At 42.1% G+C, this 17,569-nt stretch overlaps 1 protein-coding gene across 3 annotated transcripts in view; it reads right to left on the reverse strand.

Moving 5' to 3' along the window:
• LOC149321363 (protein SSUH2 homolog) overlaps window positions 1–17,057 on the reverse strand; it is a 39,717-nt gene extending 22,660 nt beyond the window's left edge. For 2 of the 3 annotated variants that reach the window (XM_089520300.1, XM_089520290.1), the window contains exons 1-4: window positions 16,756–17,057; window positions 8,169–8,226; window positions 5,290–5,397; window positions 450–528 (exon numbers count right to left, since the gene is read on the reverse strand). In XM_089520300.1, coding sequence (XP_089376426.1) covers window positions 450–528; window positions 5,290–5,397; window positions 8,169–8,226; window positions 16,756–16,758 — 248 coding nt within the window. In that variant the 5' untranslated portion in view covers window positions 16,759–17,057. Of the gene's footprint in view, window positions 1–449; window positions 529–5,289; window positions 5,398–8,084; window positions 8,227–16,755 lie in introns of all 3 variants that reach the window. The other variant, XM_089520311.1, reaches the window with a different exon arrangement.
• Window positions 17,058–17,569: the final 512 nt, after the last annotated feature.

Genomic DNA, 17,569 nt, shown 5'->3' on the forward strand with positions numbered 1-17,569 from the left:
TGCCTCAGGCACCTCAGAAAACTATGCTGTATTAAGATTTGTTGTTGCTGTTGTAAGCCTTCAATTAATTTCCAGATTGATCCTAAGGTAATGGGGTTTCCTTGGCAAGATTTATTCACAGAGGGTTTGCCATTGCCGCCTTCTGAGGCTGAGAAAGTGTTACTTCTGTAAGGTTACCCATAGGGTTTCCATGGCCAAGGGATGATAGAAACCCTAGTCTCTAGATTCATTGTCCAGTGCTCAAACCACTACTCTACACTGGCTCTCACAGGGAATATATATTCATTATAATATCAAGCAGTACCTGTTTTGCCACCCTCATCTCTTTAACAATACCTCTTCATTTACATCTACCCAGAGATGAGCAATAAATCTACAGTTAGTTTGTAGCAAATGCAAAGCTAAAATGAACCGTGAATGTGCATTTGAAATAACACTATCCCTTTTACTTCCAATTCATCTGAGTTGGATGTGGTTCGCTTCCACAGTCAAGAAACAAATCAGGCGGAGGAAGGAAACATTTTCTTTCTGTGAAGAAAAGAGATGACAGTAAGGAAAATAATTGTTAGGCTAAATGGTTGTGAAGGATCTGTGGCATAAGAAGCATGAAACTTAAAAGTTCCACTTCATTTGTATCTTGGCATCAAGGGAATCAACTTGCATTGTTCATTTTATTGAATAGCATAAGGACTACTTTAATTTAGACCAGTGGGTTTCAAACTTTGGTGCAGGAACCCCAGAGGTGTATAAGACTTGCTGAAGGATGGGGGAGACTTGGAGGCCCTGATCCCCTCCTCCTCCTCGTTCTCTTCCCAATCTTTTTTTGTCCTGGAAGAGAAGAGAAGGGAAGGGCAAGGATAGCATCTGAAGCTTCTACATGCAGGGGGAGGAGAAGGAAAGCTATTTTCATATAAGATGTTAAAATATGAGTAAACATGAATGTGTGAACAAAAATACACACACTAAACAAAGAAAATATGTTTACTGATATATTACAATGAGGGGGGTCTGGATGTAGATAGAAAGGAGACCACAAGGGTAAAAAGTCTGAGAACCACTGAGCTAGACAAAGAGCAAAGCAGGGGACAATAAACACAGGTCCAAAACACACTGCAGAAGTAATCCAGTTTGAGACTGCTTTACTGCCCTGGTTCAGTGCTAGGGAATCCTGGGAACTGTAGTTCTGTAAGACATTTAGCATTCTCTGTTAGAGAGCTCTGGTGCTACAATAATCTACAATCCACAAGATCCCCTAGCCGGGACAGCTATCAAATATCAATACCATATCAAACTGGATTATTTCTGCAGTGTGTTTTGGACCACAGCCATCTTTTTCAGACATAAGGCTAAATGGTTAGAGTATTGGCCTACAACTCTGGAGATTCCCAACTCAGCCATGAAACCCACTGGTCACCTTGGGCAATTCACATGCTCTCAACCTCTGGGGAAGGCAGCGGCAACACTCCTCTGAACAAATTTTGCCAAGAAAAAACTGATAGGTTTGCCTTACGGTCACCATACACTGGCAACAACTTGAAGGCACACAATAACGACAACAATAAATGGTTTATAAGAACCAGTGCTACCATTTGTAGAGTCAAATTCCTTCCTCAGACAGCAGATGTTTGGAGTAGCAGCAGCAACCACTACTGGTCCTCCCAAGCCCACTGCTTATTCTCCTATATTGGGGATAGATATGTATGTCATGCTGTCTGTCTTGCAGCCCCTGGTGCCTTTGTATGTGATGAAGAACCCTATTGTATCGGCAATACTGAAGCAAGGTTCAGGGATCTGTTGCCATATTGAAGCAATATTGAGGCAAGCCAGTCAACACCTCTACATGGAATGGAGGGCACTGCCTTTTCTCCCTTTTTGCCCCAGGCAGGAAGATGTATTGGGCCATCCCAGTTATAAGGATTATGTCACAATGAACCTTGTGCCTCTTTTCCCCCAGCAGAGTTGTAAAAAGCTCAGAAGCCTTTGCTTCGGTTTTAAGATTCACTACAACTCGCCGTGTTCTCTGGAAACTGTGGTTAATCTTCACAATTCTTCATGATGCTCTGCGGAAACAAACCTCAGACAGCAGTTATGAAGCTGGTTTGTTTCAATTAACTATAGTTAAAAATAACTGCATTTTAACATCTGGATGACAGCATTTAGGGTACAGTTACTCAACAACTTGGAAATGTTAGTTTTTCAGACTATCATTCTCAGATTCCATCATTTAGCATGAACAGTGGCTCCGAGCCCTGAGTTAAGCTACTATAGTAGTGGAAGATTCCAATCTCCTTCAGATCACACCAGATGAGAAAAGGGCAGGGAACACAAACAAGTCCATAGACTCTGAGGCTTGTTTTCAAAACTCTAAACCCTTCCTAATTCAAAACCTTACCTATTTTATAACTACGCCCCATCATTATTCAAATACTGCATGGCTTGATAATGTACATGCCACAATATCACACACACACACACACACACACACACACACACACACACACACCTTTTTTTTTTGCAAAAGCAGTGAGAGAATTCTTTGTAAGTGTCTTTTATAGACCCCTGGTTTGGTTCGTAAGAAACTGTTCTTTGTTGTTGTGTACTTTCAAATTGTTTTTCACTTACGACAACCCTAAGATGAACCTATCACAAGGTTTTCTGGGGTTGAGAGTGTGTGACTCACCCAAGGCCGCCCAGTGAGTTTCCATGGCTGAGTAGGAAATCAACAGCAATAGCAAGTACATTTCTATACCACTTATCAGTGCACTTAAGCATCCCCTAAGCAGTTTACAATGTGTTAGCCAATTGACCCCAACAAGGTATGAGTTCGTTTTAGCGACCTACGGAAGGACGCAAGGCTGAGTGACCCTGGAGCTCTACCTGGGATCGAACTCACACCCTTGTGGCTGTGAATAACTACAGTACCAGCATTTAACCACTGCACCACCACAGCTGAAACCCTGATCTCCAGAGTTGTAGTTCAACATTCAAACCACTACACCACACTGGCTCTCTTCAGAAGAAATAACGTTGAAATATTTTGAGGTGGAGTGGGGATGGGATGGATTTCTTTGACTTTTTTCTGCAAAGCAAACAAGCTGTCATAACTTGTTAAAAACTATGGCTGGCATCCGGTTAGTCAGTTACAATGTCATAAGTTTAGATGTATGACCTTGCAAATGTTTCCTAGTGGGGTGCCATATCTGCCCCCTTTCTGCTACTGAACCACAATGCATAGAGGAGTTATGACAGGGCCCTTGCTTCTGCTCCTGGCACTATAGATAACTGATAGGAGGGGGCTGGATGTGCACCTCATTCACTAGGACCACAGAACTCAGTCCCTTGGTATACCTGGCTGAATTTTAAGGTGGGCCTCAGGAATCAGATTGGGAGACAGAGCATAGTTACGACAGCATAGCTACGTAACTGATGGAGGATACCAGGCTACCAGTTTTATAAAATAATAATAATAATAAAATATTTATTTCTAGCCCACCTTTCCTGTGATCAAGGCGGGTTACATACACGTGCCAATACAGCATAGCAATACAATATAAAACACAATAAAAACAACAAATACATTACATTAAAAATTGCAATAGCAATTACAAATTACAAAATCTAGCTAGCTCAAGATACTTCAACACATACAGTAAGAGAGGGGAGGGCTACATCGGGGAAGGCTGGGGAAAAGCCTGTTGAAACAGGTAAGTTTTTAACTCCTTCTTGAACTGGTCAAGAGAGGTGGCCGAGCAGAGCTCACCGGGAAGCGAGTTCCAGAGCTTTGGGGCCAAGATAGAGAAGGCCCTCTGCATTGTTATGGCATATTTTGAGTCTGGAACTCTCAAGAGTTGCTTCCTGGCCAATCTGAGAGTGCAGGGTGGATTATATGGAGAGAGACGGTTCTCCAAGTACGCTGGGCCCAAGCCATTTAGGGCTTTATAGGTAATAACCAACACCTTGTATTGGGCCCAGAAGCGGATAGGCAGTCAATGAAGATCTTTAAGTACTGGTGTTATATGGCTGGCCCTGGAAGCTCCAGTGACCAGTCTAGCTGCCATATTCTGGACCAATTGCAGCTTCCGAGTTTGGTACAAGGATTGCCCCATGTAGAGCGCATTACAGAAATCCAAACGAGAGGTTACCAGAGCATGTACCACTGTTTCAAGGTCCCCCCTGCCCAGGAAGGGTCGCAGCTGGCATATAAACCGAAGTTGATAACAGGTGCTCCTGACCGTCGCATCCACCTGAGATGTAAGGTGGAGCGACGAGTCCAGAAGCACCCCCAAAGTGCGAACAGTGTCCTTCAAGGGGAGCGTGACCCCGTTCAGGACAGGTGGATAAACATCCAGTCCTGGGCCGGGGGAGCCTATCACAAGTACTTCCGTTTTCTCTGGATTCAAACTGAGTCTGTTTTCCCTCATCCAGCCCATTACCGAGTCCAGACAGGCATCTAGAGGAGAGATGCCATCCCTGGTCACTGCATCAGTCGGAGACACAGAGAAACATATTTGAGTGTCATCAGCATACTGATAACACCACGCCCTGTGTCTCCGGATGATCTCTCCCAGCGGTTTCATGTAAATGTTAAATAGCATGGGAGACAGAATGGCTCCTTGAGGGACACTGGATGTCAAGGCCCTCTTATCGGAGCACACGTCTCCCAGCTGCACCATCTGGAATCTACCCGAGAGGTAGGAACGGAACCACTGGAGTGCAGTGCCCCCGATTCCCAACTCCCTCAGGCGTTCCAAAAGGATACCATGCTCAATGGTATCGAAAGCCGCTGAGATGTCCAAGAGCACCAACAGGGACACGCTACCCGTCGATGCCCAGACGAAGATCATTGACCAAGGCGACCATGGCAGTCTCAACTCCATAGTCCGCCCGAAACCCAGTTTGAAATGGGTCCAGTTAATCAGTATCATCCAAGATTGATTGAAGCTGGATTGCAACTGCCCTCTCGATCACCTTCCCCAGAAAAGGCAATAGCGAGACAGGCCGATAATTGTTGTGCATCAGGGGGTCAAGGGAGAGCTTTTTGATCAGCGGTTTTACAATGGCCAACTTTAAGCTGGATGGAAATTGCCCATCCCTGAGTGATGTATTAATTATTCGGTGTAACATGGCTGTTACAACCGCTCCTCCCTGAGCCGCTAGCCACGAGGGACAGGGATCGAGAGAGCAAGTTGTCTTCCTAACACTTCTAAGGATCTTGTTTTACTATGGCATAAGATTTTATGAATGAAGTCCAATCCATCAGATGAATCTCTTGTATACTATACTACTTGCCTACATCTAGAAACGTTATGCCTTCATAGCCAGCAACATAGTCTACTTCATATACTGATGGATGAGAAGGGTCTAAGATTTCAGCCATGTCCTTAGGAGCGATGACACCTATGACATAAGAGATTATTAAATAAATAATGTTGTAACTTAGGCATCATATAAATGATATGGAGCATCAAAACCTACATAGGAATAATTCTCTTTAGAATCTAAATGATATAAATTGGAAGCCAAGAATTTGATTTATTTCACTATCTAACAGGGACAATCATTTTATGCACCCAATGTAGTTGTGCATTAAATCCAATGTAGATTCATATTCATCCAATCATATGCAACAAAGGGAAACCAGGGACCCCTTTACAGTACAAAAGTATAGCAGTATGATTCCATCTTTACACCCTCTTATGCAATGCAGCATCTTGTCTTTAACTGAGGGACTAGAGAAAATCACTGGCTGAAATGTCTAGCACTCTTCTCTAGAATTCTAATTCCAGGATTCCTTTGGATGCTGTCATGACAATTATAGTGGAATCATAGCACTATAATACAATATTATGAAAGCACCCCAGATGTAGACTGGCCTCCTGCTGTTGATGACCAACAGACCTTAGGAGCTCATAACCCAAGGGAAAAATGAAACCTCCACCTCCACCTGTTCCTCCATGTGCTATCACTGCTGCTGCTTCTTATTTTAAAAAAGCTGCCATTACAGCCACCTCTGGTAGGCCCCACTCCTTGAACATATGTTTGTGCGTATATGCATGCATTTGCACATGCACAGACATACACATGTCGCAGCATCTCTGCCATGGATGGAGGAGACAGAGGGGAAGGCAGCAGTTGTGCAGTCCTTCTCTTTCATGCTGCTTCCTTATTCCTTGTTTTCTCCTCTTCCTCCTGCCATGACAGGGACCAGGGGTTAGGCAGATGGCTTCTGGAAGCCCTGGCTGCTGGTGGTCCAGAACCCTGCCACCTTCAGTCTAGCCTATCCATGTGCATGCTATTGACAAAAAGGAAGACCATGTTGGTTTCAGAAAATGGTATAATTCTACATTTGTATATTTAATATTTTATGTGCCAATTGTTTCACAAGGAAATCTCATCAAACAATGGAAATCTCTGTATTTTATTTCAATAGAGAACTTATAAATGCATTAGATATGAGACTCTTATAAGTCTCCTGTGGCTGTTTCTTCTTTCTTTACAAATGGAACTAAATAAAATAATAATAAAATAAAACTTTTATTTATATCCCACATTTTGTTAAAACAATCAAAGTGGCTTACAACAATTAAACTAGATATATAAAGGGTTATATAGGTGCAGTACAGACTGCCCCAAAGGGGCATCCTGGACCCGTCCCTTTTTTTGCTGGATTGGGGCCAGAGCAGCCTCACCTGCAACCCCAATCCAGAGTTTTTCTGGGTCACAGAGAAGCGGCAAAATGCCGCTTCTCTGTGGTCCAGAAAAGGGGTGTCCTTGGGGCTGCATGCCCCCAGATACCCCAGGAGCCACAGCCATGGGAGAAAGGGGCAGCCCAGCCTCATTCTCCTTGGCAATGTTCCCACGGCCGTTTGATTGCTGCAGGAACGATGCGCATGGCAAAAAGGAGCTCAGTTTTGGAGCTCCTTCCCTCGCCGCAGCCAGGCCCCCTTAAGCGGCCTGGGGCAGCGCGGAGATGTCACACACACACACCGTTGTTTGGATGCAGCATGTGCATGATGTCATGGTCACGTGCCCCATGTGGATGGCACCACATAACAGCGCCATCCACACATACTTAGGGATAAAGAGTGTGTGGTTAGTGCGTGCTCCCTAACCCTAGTATCGGTACAAGTACACCGCTTTATGGCGGTCTGTACCATGCCATATATCTAGTTTTTTGTTCTGTGGGTATTTTTTGTTTTGTTTTGTGCTGCTTGTTTGTATAAGGAATTTTATTGTATTTTATTGTAATTTATTGTTTTGTTGTTGTGTGCCTTCAAGTCATTTCTGATTTGTGGTGATTCTAAGGCAAACCCATACTGGGTTTTCTTCACAAGAGTTGTTCCAAAGCAGTTTCCCATTGCCTTCCTCTGAGGCTGAGAGAGTGTGGTTTGCCTAAAAGTCACCCAATGTGTTTCCATGGCTGAGCAGGAATTCAAACCCTGGTCTCCAGAGCATAGTCCAATGCTCAACCACACCATACTCAACCATACCACGCTGGGGGAGGGGGGAACAGTGCAAGCGTGTGTGTATGTGCCTTTGAGTCACCTGTAGACCTACAGTGGCCCTACAGTTTTGCCAGTTCCTTCCTCTGAAATATTGCCTACAGCACCTGGTATTTGTTGTTGGTCTCCCATCCAAGTACTAACTCTGCTTAGCTTCCAAAATCCTGACCCTGCTGAGCTTCCAAAATCAGACAAGATCTGGTGCCTTTAGAGTATTTAGGCCCTAGATAGTTTTAGCTATTTTAGCTATTATTTGTAATTTTACATTTGTGGTTTTTATGTAAGCTGCAAGCTGTGCTGGGTTTCTGTGAATTAATTCACTCTCATAGGGCAGTTATGTGAAAATAGTAGTGAATTAATTCCCAAGTATTAAGTACCAAAACAAATTGTTTCTCATTAGTAAAGCTGCTTGATATTTAAACAGCCACAAAACCCCTTAGATGTAAACCTTCCATTCTATGAGGAATAAACCACAGTAATCACAGTAGGATTTACTTTTGAGTAAATATGCATAATTAACATAATAAACTTCAAGCTGTATAAACGGATGCAGCTATGGTAAACTTCTCTGAGTACACCTACCGTGTATAAAGCAGCTTTCTCATTTACAATCTTAGGGATAAAATGATGGGGTAATCATTGCCAATTATGAATCTATTTGCATACCAAATGTCCCTTGAGCAGGTGTCTGATGAAAGTTCATTAATTCAGGAGAGGTGGTATTCTGGTAAGAGAAACAGAAAGAGAGAGACAGATATACACAGCAGGTGCAGAAGTGAACAGCAGACATACATAAATGAAAATTTCAGTTGTCCATCAATCTTAAAGCCTGGAGGTCTGATTTTCTTTTTAGTAAAACATAGTTTTATATGTTCTCACAAAGACATTGGAACAGGCTCACCAGCTTATGTTGTTCTGTTTGCTTCTAAAACCGAAATAAACTTTTTGTCTTGGTAGGACTCAGCACTTCCACGACTCCTCCTCAACAATTTTGGAGATGAAAAGAAATATGCTAAAGCATCTTGGTATGGGTGCGATGTGCTGCAGCCACAGCACAAATCCAAGAAAGACATAGGATATCAAAGACCCATATATGTGCTGCAAATCTGGCATACAACCTAACAGCAGTTGTGTGCTGTTACCTTCTCCCTTCATGTAGCACCACAGAAAATCTTATTGTATTTCCAGTGAGAAAGAAAACAATGTCAATACAAGCAGAAAGTTACCAGATTGCTTAACTCCATTCCATCATGACTGTTTGAAAAATCCACTTGAAATAGCTTGCCAACACTACTCTCATTCCTTTCTGAAATTCATTTCCCAGCTCTGTGATTTGGAATCAAGAGAGTTCAGTAATTTGTGCAACTTCAGCCAACTGATCAGGCACACCCAACATAATAAACCAGAGCTTTAAGTTGTTTTTGGACTACAGCTTCCAGAGTACCATCAACTAGTGTACCACGTGGCCATGCTGGCTTAAGGATTCTGGGAACTGTGGTCCAAAAAATAGCTTTTCTAAGGCTCCATAATAAACACACATGGTTTTATAACCATATTTAGTATTGACCTTTGCAACAATATTGACAAAGCAGATAATGCTGAAGTTTGTTACTCATTCCAAGTGTACTTCCTTGGTTACATGAAAGTTTGAAACACAGCATGCTGCTAAACTCAATGCAGAATTCTATGCTCTACACCCAAAATAAACTTTGAACTGTCCCATATCATGTCTTTATCACTAGGGTAAAATCCACATCAAGATCTATAATAATTCTCTCAAGTCCAAACCGCTCTTTTTACATATTATTCATTAATGTATGACGACTCCAGTTAACAATTATGAAGAAGAAACTAGGAGAAATGCATCCCAGTACACACTTAGCATCAGCTTCAAACCAAAGGAAGCAAAGATTGCAGAGGTTTATGAGATTTTGCTTTGATAATCAGACTTTAATGGAAGTACTCCACTGTCCTTGAAGAATGTTATTCAAGCATTATGGGATTTGTCACATTTTAAAGAAATACTATTATCTGATAAAATGTGTGGCTTTTTAAGTCTCTTTTGAGGAGTATCTTATTTTGTTGCTTCTCACAGAAGATAAATGTACAGAACTATGGAATAAGTAGCATTCTTTATTATTTCTTTGTCATGACATAATATCCCACATAGATGTTTATATGTTCCCAAATTAGATTTAAATGTAATCAACAGTAATGAATGACAGAAGCTAATAGTTTTTTTGTGGGTTTTTCAGGCTATGTGGCCATGTTCAAGCAGAGTTTCTTTCTGACGTTTCATCAGCAACTGTGGCTGGCATCTTCAGAGAATGCTTGCCTGGAAAAATTGGGTGTATATATACTGTGTGAACCTGGGAATGCAGGAGTGATTTGCATGTGTGTTGTTCTGTGTTGATGGCTGGCCTCAGGCTGGGAGGCTAATGCAAAAGAGGATTAATGTCTGCTAACTGGTGATCATTATCTGCTGGGAAAGCCTCTGACTCTGAATGGTTTCCCATTTGCATTTGCTGAGTCCTTATTTTGCTCAGGACTGGTAGCCAAATTTTGTTCACGTTAAGGGTTTCTTCTTTCCGGTTGAAATTATCCAGATGTTTGAGGATTTCAATGGCTTCCCTGTGCATCCTGACATGGTAGTGACTGGCATGGTGCAGAATTTCAGTTTTTTCAAACAGTATTTTATGCCCAGGATGGTTTGTGGCATGTTCTGCTACTGCTGATTTTTCTGGCTGGCCCAGACTGCAGTGCCTCTCGTGTTCCTTGATTCTTGTTTGCACGCTGCGTTTGGTGGTCCCTATCTAGTCTTGTCCGCAGCTTTGGCTATCATATTTTGACTTCAACGTGAGAAAGCAATGATGCTAGGAAAAGGGGAAGGCAGAGGAAAGAGGAAGGCCACATGCCAGATGGATAGACTCAATCAAGGTGCTTGTCTATTTCTTTAAGTCACAGGCTTAAGCCTGCAGGACCCTGACAAAACTAGTAGATAGGGAGTCTTGTAGATGTCTCATCCACAGAGATGATTTTGGTAGTATTATTTTTTTTAAAAATTACATTGTGATTGATTTTAGCTGCACTCTCTTTTAATTTATACTATAAGCTACCTCTGGTAGACACTAGAAGAAATGCAATACAACAAATTAGAGCATTTATACTTCATCCTTTAGCCAGAAGTGTATATGTGAATTATGAGTAAAGTGGGCTGGAAGACAACTTTAAAAGGATGAAAGAGACTCTTTGAAGGCACTGGTAACAAAAATCAGACCACCTTCATGCTATTGTCTGTAAATCCCATGATCTGGCCCAACACTGATGTTCAGTCAACAATCTGATGAACAATAACTCCTCAAATTAAACAAATCCCATCATCTGTGTTAGTATATTAATTTTCCAGTCTCTAACAGTTGAATGTTTCTGAATTAATTTTAAAACTTAATGTTATAAGACCATGTAAGACAATATGGAATGCCCCCCCCCCACCCCACAGAGTAGTAAAACAGATTTTCTAGAGTAGCGTAAACTACATAACTTAATTCTGTCCAGTTATATGTAAAAGGGAAAGCAACAGTTACCCTTTTAACTTCAACTGGTTAATTTTTTCATTAACTTTTCATTATAGATTCTGCATTATATTGTGTAGTTGTCAGTGTGGGACAGAATTTCTGTCCCTATTAGTGCATGTTGCAATGCTAGGTTTATGGCAACTGCTCATGTTGATAAAAACACTTTCCTGTTGCACAGGATTTTCTCTTTCTACGCTGGGGCCTGAACTTTGTGATCTTTGAAAATGCACACATCTAGAAGGATTTTACTACACTGAGAACTTTGTACTGAAGTCTGATTTGTAAGAGCTAGGTAACAGATAGGCAAGTCAACACTTGTCCTCTGTGCCATTGTCATTGGATTTGAAGGACAGGAATGAGCAGTCTTTACTGGATTTAGAGCTATGACAAATTATTCTACATAGTCTTTGGAATCGGACAGATTTCAAAGGTTTTTTCTTGAAGATTAACTACTACTGGACATGCACTACACCTGGAAGGAAGTAATTCTTCACACCGTTCTTGTTTAAACTATAGAATTTGCTTCTACAAGAGACAACTTGGATTGCTTTAAAAGAAGATGGATGGCTATCAGTCCCTCCTAATCAAGATCAACATATATTCTCTCCAGTATGGAGGAAATATGCCTCTGTATATCAATATACCAAGCCCTAAATGGCTTGGGCCCAGGGTACTTGGAGGACCGCCTCTCCCCATATAGTCCGCCCCACACTCTCAGATCGGGCAGAAAACATTTGCTAAGAGTTCCTAAAGCAAGATACACTTCATCTCGGAAGGCATTTTCCATCTCAGCCCCTCAGCTTTGGAACTCCTTGCCCGATGAGCTCCGCGCTGTCACCTCCCTAGATGTATTCAAGAGGAATTAGAAGACCTTCCTATTCCGCCAGGCTTTTCCCCATGAGCATTAATGTTATCTTTATCTCCCCTTGATGATGCATACTGTTCAGTCCAGCTATTTGTTATGGTTTTTAATGTTTTTAATTGTTTTGTAAGATAACTGGTTTTAGATGATGTATGGGATGGGTGGTTGGTTTGCACATTGCCGGGGATATATTATTATTATTGTTTAACTGTTATTGTTTAACTGTTTTTGTTATATCTTTTCATGTTGGGAACCGCTGTGATCTGCACAGGAACAGTGGTATATAAATAAAAAATTTATTATTATTATTATTATTATTATTATTATTATTATTTATTGGAGAGCATGGGAAAAGAGTGTGGTTGAACTCATGTCCTGTGTATGGCTTAATATGGGCAACTAGCTGGTCACTGTGATAACAGTGCTGGACTAGAATGACTTTTGGTCAGAGCCAGCATGACCTTTCCTATGTTTCTGTGGAGAGAACATAGTTTTGACAGAACAGCTCTAAAGACCAGCATTGGGGTGGAGAGGGGGCGTGGCTGACCTGACGCACGCCCCAATTCCACCCCCATGCTGGCATAACACCACACTCCCCACCACATGGCAGGTGGTATCATGATGCAGCGCCAAAGGAATGCCAAAAAGCTGTGCCACTCCTTTTTGCACCACGGAAAGGCCAGATCAGGGCCGCAGCATGTAGTTGTCATGGCCCCAATTCGGTGCTGAAAAGAGTGGCTGCAGGCCACCCCTTAGAGGTGGTCTGTTCAGCCCCATAGTTTTATGCTATGCACTTATACCATTTTACCTTTTCTTGGTGAGATGAAGCAAATTTAGCAAAAGCATGCCCTGGAAACAGCACTGAAAAAGCCCACAACTTGGTTCTGATATGTGGATGACACTTTCACCATCTGGAGCCATGGAGAAGGAGGCCTGGCTGTATTCCTGAACCATCTGAACAACATTCACCACAACACCCAATTCACTATGGAAAAAAGGAAGGAACACTGCCATTTTTTGATGTCCTAGTCATCTGCAAACCAAACCAACGTATACTGAAAACCCAAACATACAGACCGATACTGCACAAGAACTCCAACTATCACCCAGGGAAAAAAAAAAAAAAAGCACAATCAAAACACTGGTAGACCGGGCAAAATGCATCTGTGAACCCCGTATCTTGGCAGATGAACTGAAGGACCTGGACCGGGCTCTTCATTCAGAGTCAGGGGCTTTCCCAGCAGCTAATGATCACCAATTAGCAGACACTAATCCTCTTTTGCATTAGCCTCCCAGCCTGAGGCCTGCCATCAGCACAGAACAATACACATGCAAATCAGTCCTGCATTCCCAGGCTCACACTGTATATACCCACTTTTTTCAGGCAAGCATTCTCTGAAGATGCCAGCCACAGATGCTGGCGAAACATCAGGAAGAAAATCTTCTAGAACATAATAATAATAATAATAATAATAATATATTTATTTATTTATTTCTAGCCCGCCTTTCCTGTGATCAAGGCAGGTTACATACACGTGCCAATACAGCATAGCAATACAATATAAAACACAATAAAAACAACAAATACATTACATTAAAAATTGCAATAGCAATTACAAATTACAAAATCTAGCTAGCTCGAGATACTTCAACACATACAGTAAGAGAGGGGAGGCTACATCAGGGAAGGCTGGGGAAAAGCCTGTTGAAACAGGTAAGTTTTTAACTCCTTCTTGAACTGGTCAAGAGAGGTGGACGAGCAGAGCTCACCGGGAAGCGAGTTCCAGAGCTTTGGGGCCGAGATAGAGAAGGCCCTCTGCATTGTTATGGCATATTTTGAGTCTGGAACTCTCAAGAGTTGCTTCCCGGCCGATCTGAGAGCGCAGGATGGATTATATGGAGAGAGACGGTCCTCCAAGTACGCTGGGCCCAAGCCATTTAGGGCTTTATAGGTAATAACCAACACCTTGTATTGGGCCCGGAAGCGGATAGGCAGCCAATGAAGATCTTTAAGTACTGGTGTTATATGGCTGGCCCTGGAAGCTCCAGTGACCAGTCTAGCTGCCATATTCTGGACCAATTGCAGCTTCCGAGTTTGGTACAAGGATTGCCCCATGTAGAGTGCATTACAGAAATCCAAACGAGAGGTTATCAGAGCATGTACCACTGTTTCAAGGTCCCCCCTGCCCAGGAAGGGTTGCAGCTGGCGTATCAACCGAAGTTGATAACAGGTGCTCCTGACCGTCGCATCCACCTGAGATGTAAGGTGGAGCGACGAGTCCAGAAGCACCCCCAAAGTGCGAACAGTGTCCTTCAAGGGGAGCGTGACCCCGTTCAGGACAGGTGGACAAACATCCAGTCCCGGGCTGGGGGAGCCTATCACAAGTACTTCCGTTTTCTCTGGATTCAAACTGAGTCTGTTTTCCCTCATCCAGCCCATTACCGAGTCCAGACAGGCATCTAGAGGAGAGAGGCTATCCCTGGTCACTGCATCAGTCGGAGACACAGAGAAACATATTTGAGTGTCATCAGCGTACTGATAACACTGCGCCCCGTGTCTCCGGATGATCTCTCCCAGCGGTTTCATGTAAATGTTAAATAGCATGGGAGACAGAATGGCTCCTTGAGGGACACCAGATATCAGGGCCCTCTTATCAGAGCACACGTCTCCCAGCTGCACCATCTGGAATCTACCCGAGAGGTAGGAACGGAACCACTGGAGTGCAGTGCCCCCGATTCCCAACTCCCTCAGGCGTTCCAGAAGGATACCATGCTCAATGGTATCAAAAGCCGCTGAGATGTCCAAGAGCACCAACAGGGACACGCTACCCCTGTCGATGCCCAGACGAAGATCATCGACCAAGGCGACCATGGCAGCCTCAACTCCATAGCCCGCCCGAAACCCAGTTTGAAATGGGTTCAGATAATCAGTATCATCCAAGATCGATTGAAGCTGGATTGCAACTGCCCTCTCGATCACCTTCCCCAGAAAAGGCAATAGCGAGACAGGCTGATAATTGTTATGTATCAGGGGGTCAAGGGAGGGCTTTTTGATCAGTGGTTTTACAATGGCCAATTTTGGCCCGAAAAACCCACAAAAAAACAAAGTATGATAATTTAGTCATCCTGGATTCCACGGAGTTTGGGCTTGATCTGTTTATGGATCTATTTATTTGTCTTTTTGGCCTTCCACGGTGTCCTCAGCACTCTTCTCCAGCACCACATCACAAATGAGTTGATTTTCTTTCTATCAGCGCTTTTCACCATCCAGATCTCACATCCGTATGTGGTGATGGGGAATACAATGGTTTGGACAATGCTAACTTTAGTATTCTGTTATGTCTTTACACTTTAGGACCTTGCCAAGTTCTTTCATAGCTGCCCTTCCCAATCCTAGTTGTCTTCTGATTTCTTGACTGTAGTCTCCGGTTTCATTCAGTTTGTGTACTGTATACTGTAGAAGTCACTTATGGTGGTGTTGTGTACTTATAATACAGCACCATATTCATATATTTGTGCTTATACAGTACAGGTTGAGTATCCCTTATCCAGAATTCAAAAATCCAAAACACTCCAAATCCCAAAATTCTTTCAATGGATAGCTGAGACTATGGTACATTTGCTTTTTGTTTGTTCAATGTACACAAACTTTGTTTCATGCATAACATTATTAAAAATATTGTATAAAATTACTTTCTGTCTAGGTGTGTGTGTGTGTGTGTGTGTGAAACATTAATATGTATGTATATGCAAATACAGGTACTCCAAAAAACATTTAAAAATTCAAAATCCAAAACACTTCTGCTCCCAAGCATTTCACCTAAGGAAGATTCAAACTATAATATAGTATAATATAATACATGGGTTCCTCCACATTCAGAGCCCACATGGCTTAGTGGTTTGAGCATTGGATTATGATTTTAGAGACCTGGATTTGATTCCTGATTTTGGGCCTGATTTCCATAGCTCAGCCATGAAATTCACTGGTGATTTTGGGCGAGTCACACACTCTCAGCCTCAGAAATCTCCATGATAGCTTCAGCTTGGGATTGCTATAAAGTTGGAAATGACTTCAACAACAGTGGGTTCTGAATTTTAAAGAATTCTACTTTTTCACAGTGTTCTCTGGCCCCTAACCTGTTGAATATTCAGTGGAATACTGTATACAGGCTGTAGTTGATGCTTGACATGTTAAAGGTGAAGAACTTACTAAGCAAACCTTTCCTAGATATCTGCAGAAAATGCCACAGCACATTTTCACTTTGTAATTCTGGAGTTTCATCGTCTTTTTCACAAGCTGCATCATAGTCTATGTCCTTTCAAAATTTTCCTAATGTTTTTCCCCCATCATTCCTATAATTCATTCCAATTAATTTCTTTTAACCTTAAGCTTGTGGTCTGAAAGGGATAGAAGACTAGATCAACTTGAAAAATGAAAGGATATTAAATCTAGAAAGTGATATTAGATTTGGATGGCACGCATTCATATGGTTCAACAAGTTAAAAGACAATAAAGACTTTGACCACCATATATAGAATCATAGAATCATATAATAATAAGAGTTGGAAAGGACCACAAGGGCCATCTAGTCCAATCCCCTGCCATGCAGGAACTCTCAATCAAAGCATCCCCGACAGATGGCCATCCAGCCTGTTTAAAGAACTCTAAGGAAGGAGACTCCACTACACTCCGAGGGAGTGTGTTCCACTGTTGAACAGCCCTTACTGTCAGGAAGCTCCTCCTAATGTTGATATAATCAGAAGAGTGTTACTAAAAATTGGTTTAGAGTTAAGAACAAACTCTACAGAGCATTACCATTCTGGGTTCCTACACAGGAAGCATTCTTTAGTAGATCTAGAGAAAAAGAACCCTGGGTTAGATATAGAGAGGTATTTTGACCAAAGAAAAAGAAAGCAAGTATTGTATGAAAAGAAAAGAACTGGGGAAAAAAATATATAAACAGCAATTGGTTTCTGTATTTTCAATTAACAGAAAGATTTAAATGTGATGAAGGTAACATGGGATTTTCAGAGGAAGAGAAAATAATTATAGGCCTGTTACAGACTGCCAAAATAAAGCTGCTTTGGGTCTCTTTGGAGGCATGCTATTTAAATGATGCCTGGGTCCTAAGAGTCCGGAGGTCGCACCAAAGCCACACTCCATTCCTAAGCACTGGAGTGCAGCTTTGGTGCAGCTTCCAGATTCTTAGGATTCATGCATCATTTAAACAGCATACCTCCAAAGAGACCCGAAGCAGCTTTATTTTGGCAATCTGTAACAGGCCATAGCAAGATATTATAAAATATTAATAGAGAGAAACATGGAGCAGGATCTCATAAAACACACCATGATAAGACGGTCGCAGGCAATTGGACAAACTATACAGATGGAACATTAGGAACAAACATGGAAAAAATGAAATAAGCTCATGTTGTGCCAAAACTACAAAGACATTTTTTAAAAGATGTTTTATCATTGGTATCTCTCCTCTGTGAAGCTAAATGCTATATATAAATTTGGCTGTACAAAATGTTGGAAATGCACAGACCCCCAAGCAGAGCTTTTCCATGTTTGGTGAACATGCAAAATAGCACAGAAATATTGGACTCAAATTCACAATAAGATGACA

Source organism: Sceloporus occidentalis, unplaced genomic scaffold (genome assembly GCF_023333645.1).
Source record: "Sceloporus occidentalis isolate IW3139 unplaced genomic scaffold, rSceOcc1.0.p SCAF_1, whole genome shotgun sequence".
Lineage (NCBI taxonomy): Eukaryota > Metazoa > Chordata > Lepidosauria > Squamata > Phrynosomatidae > Sceloporus > Sceloporus occidentalis.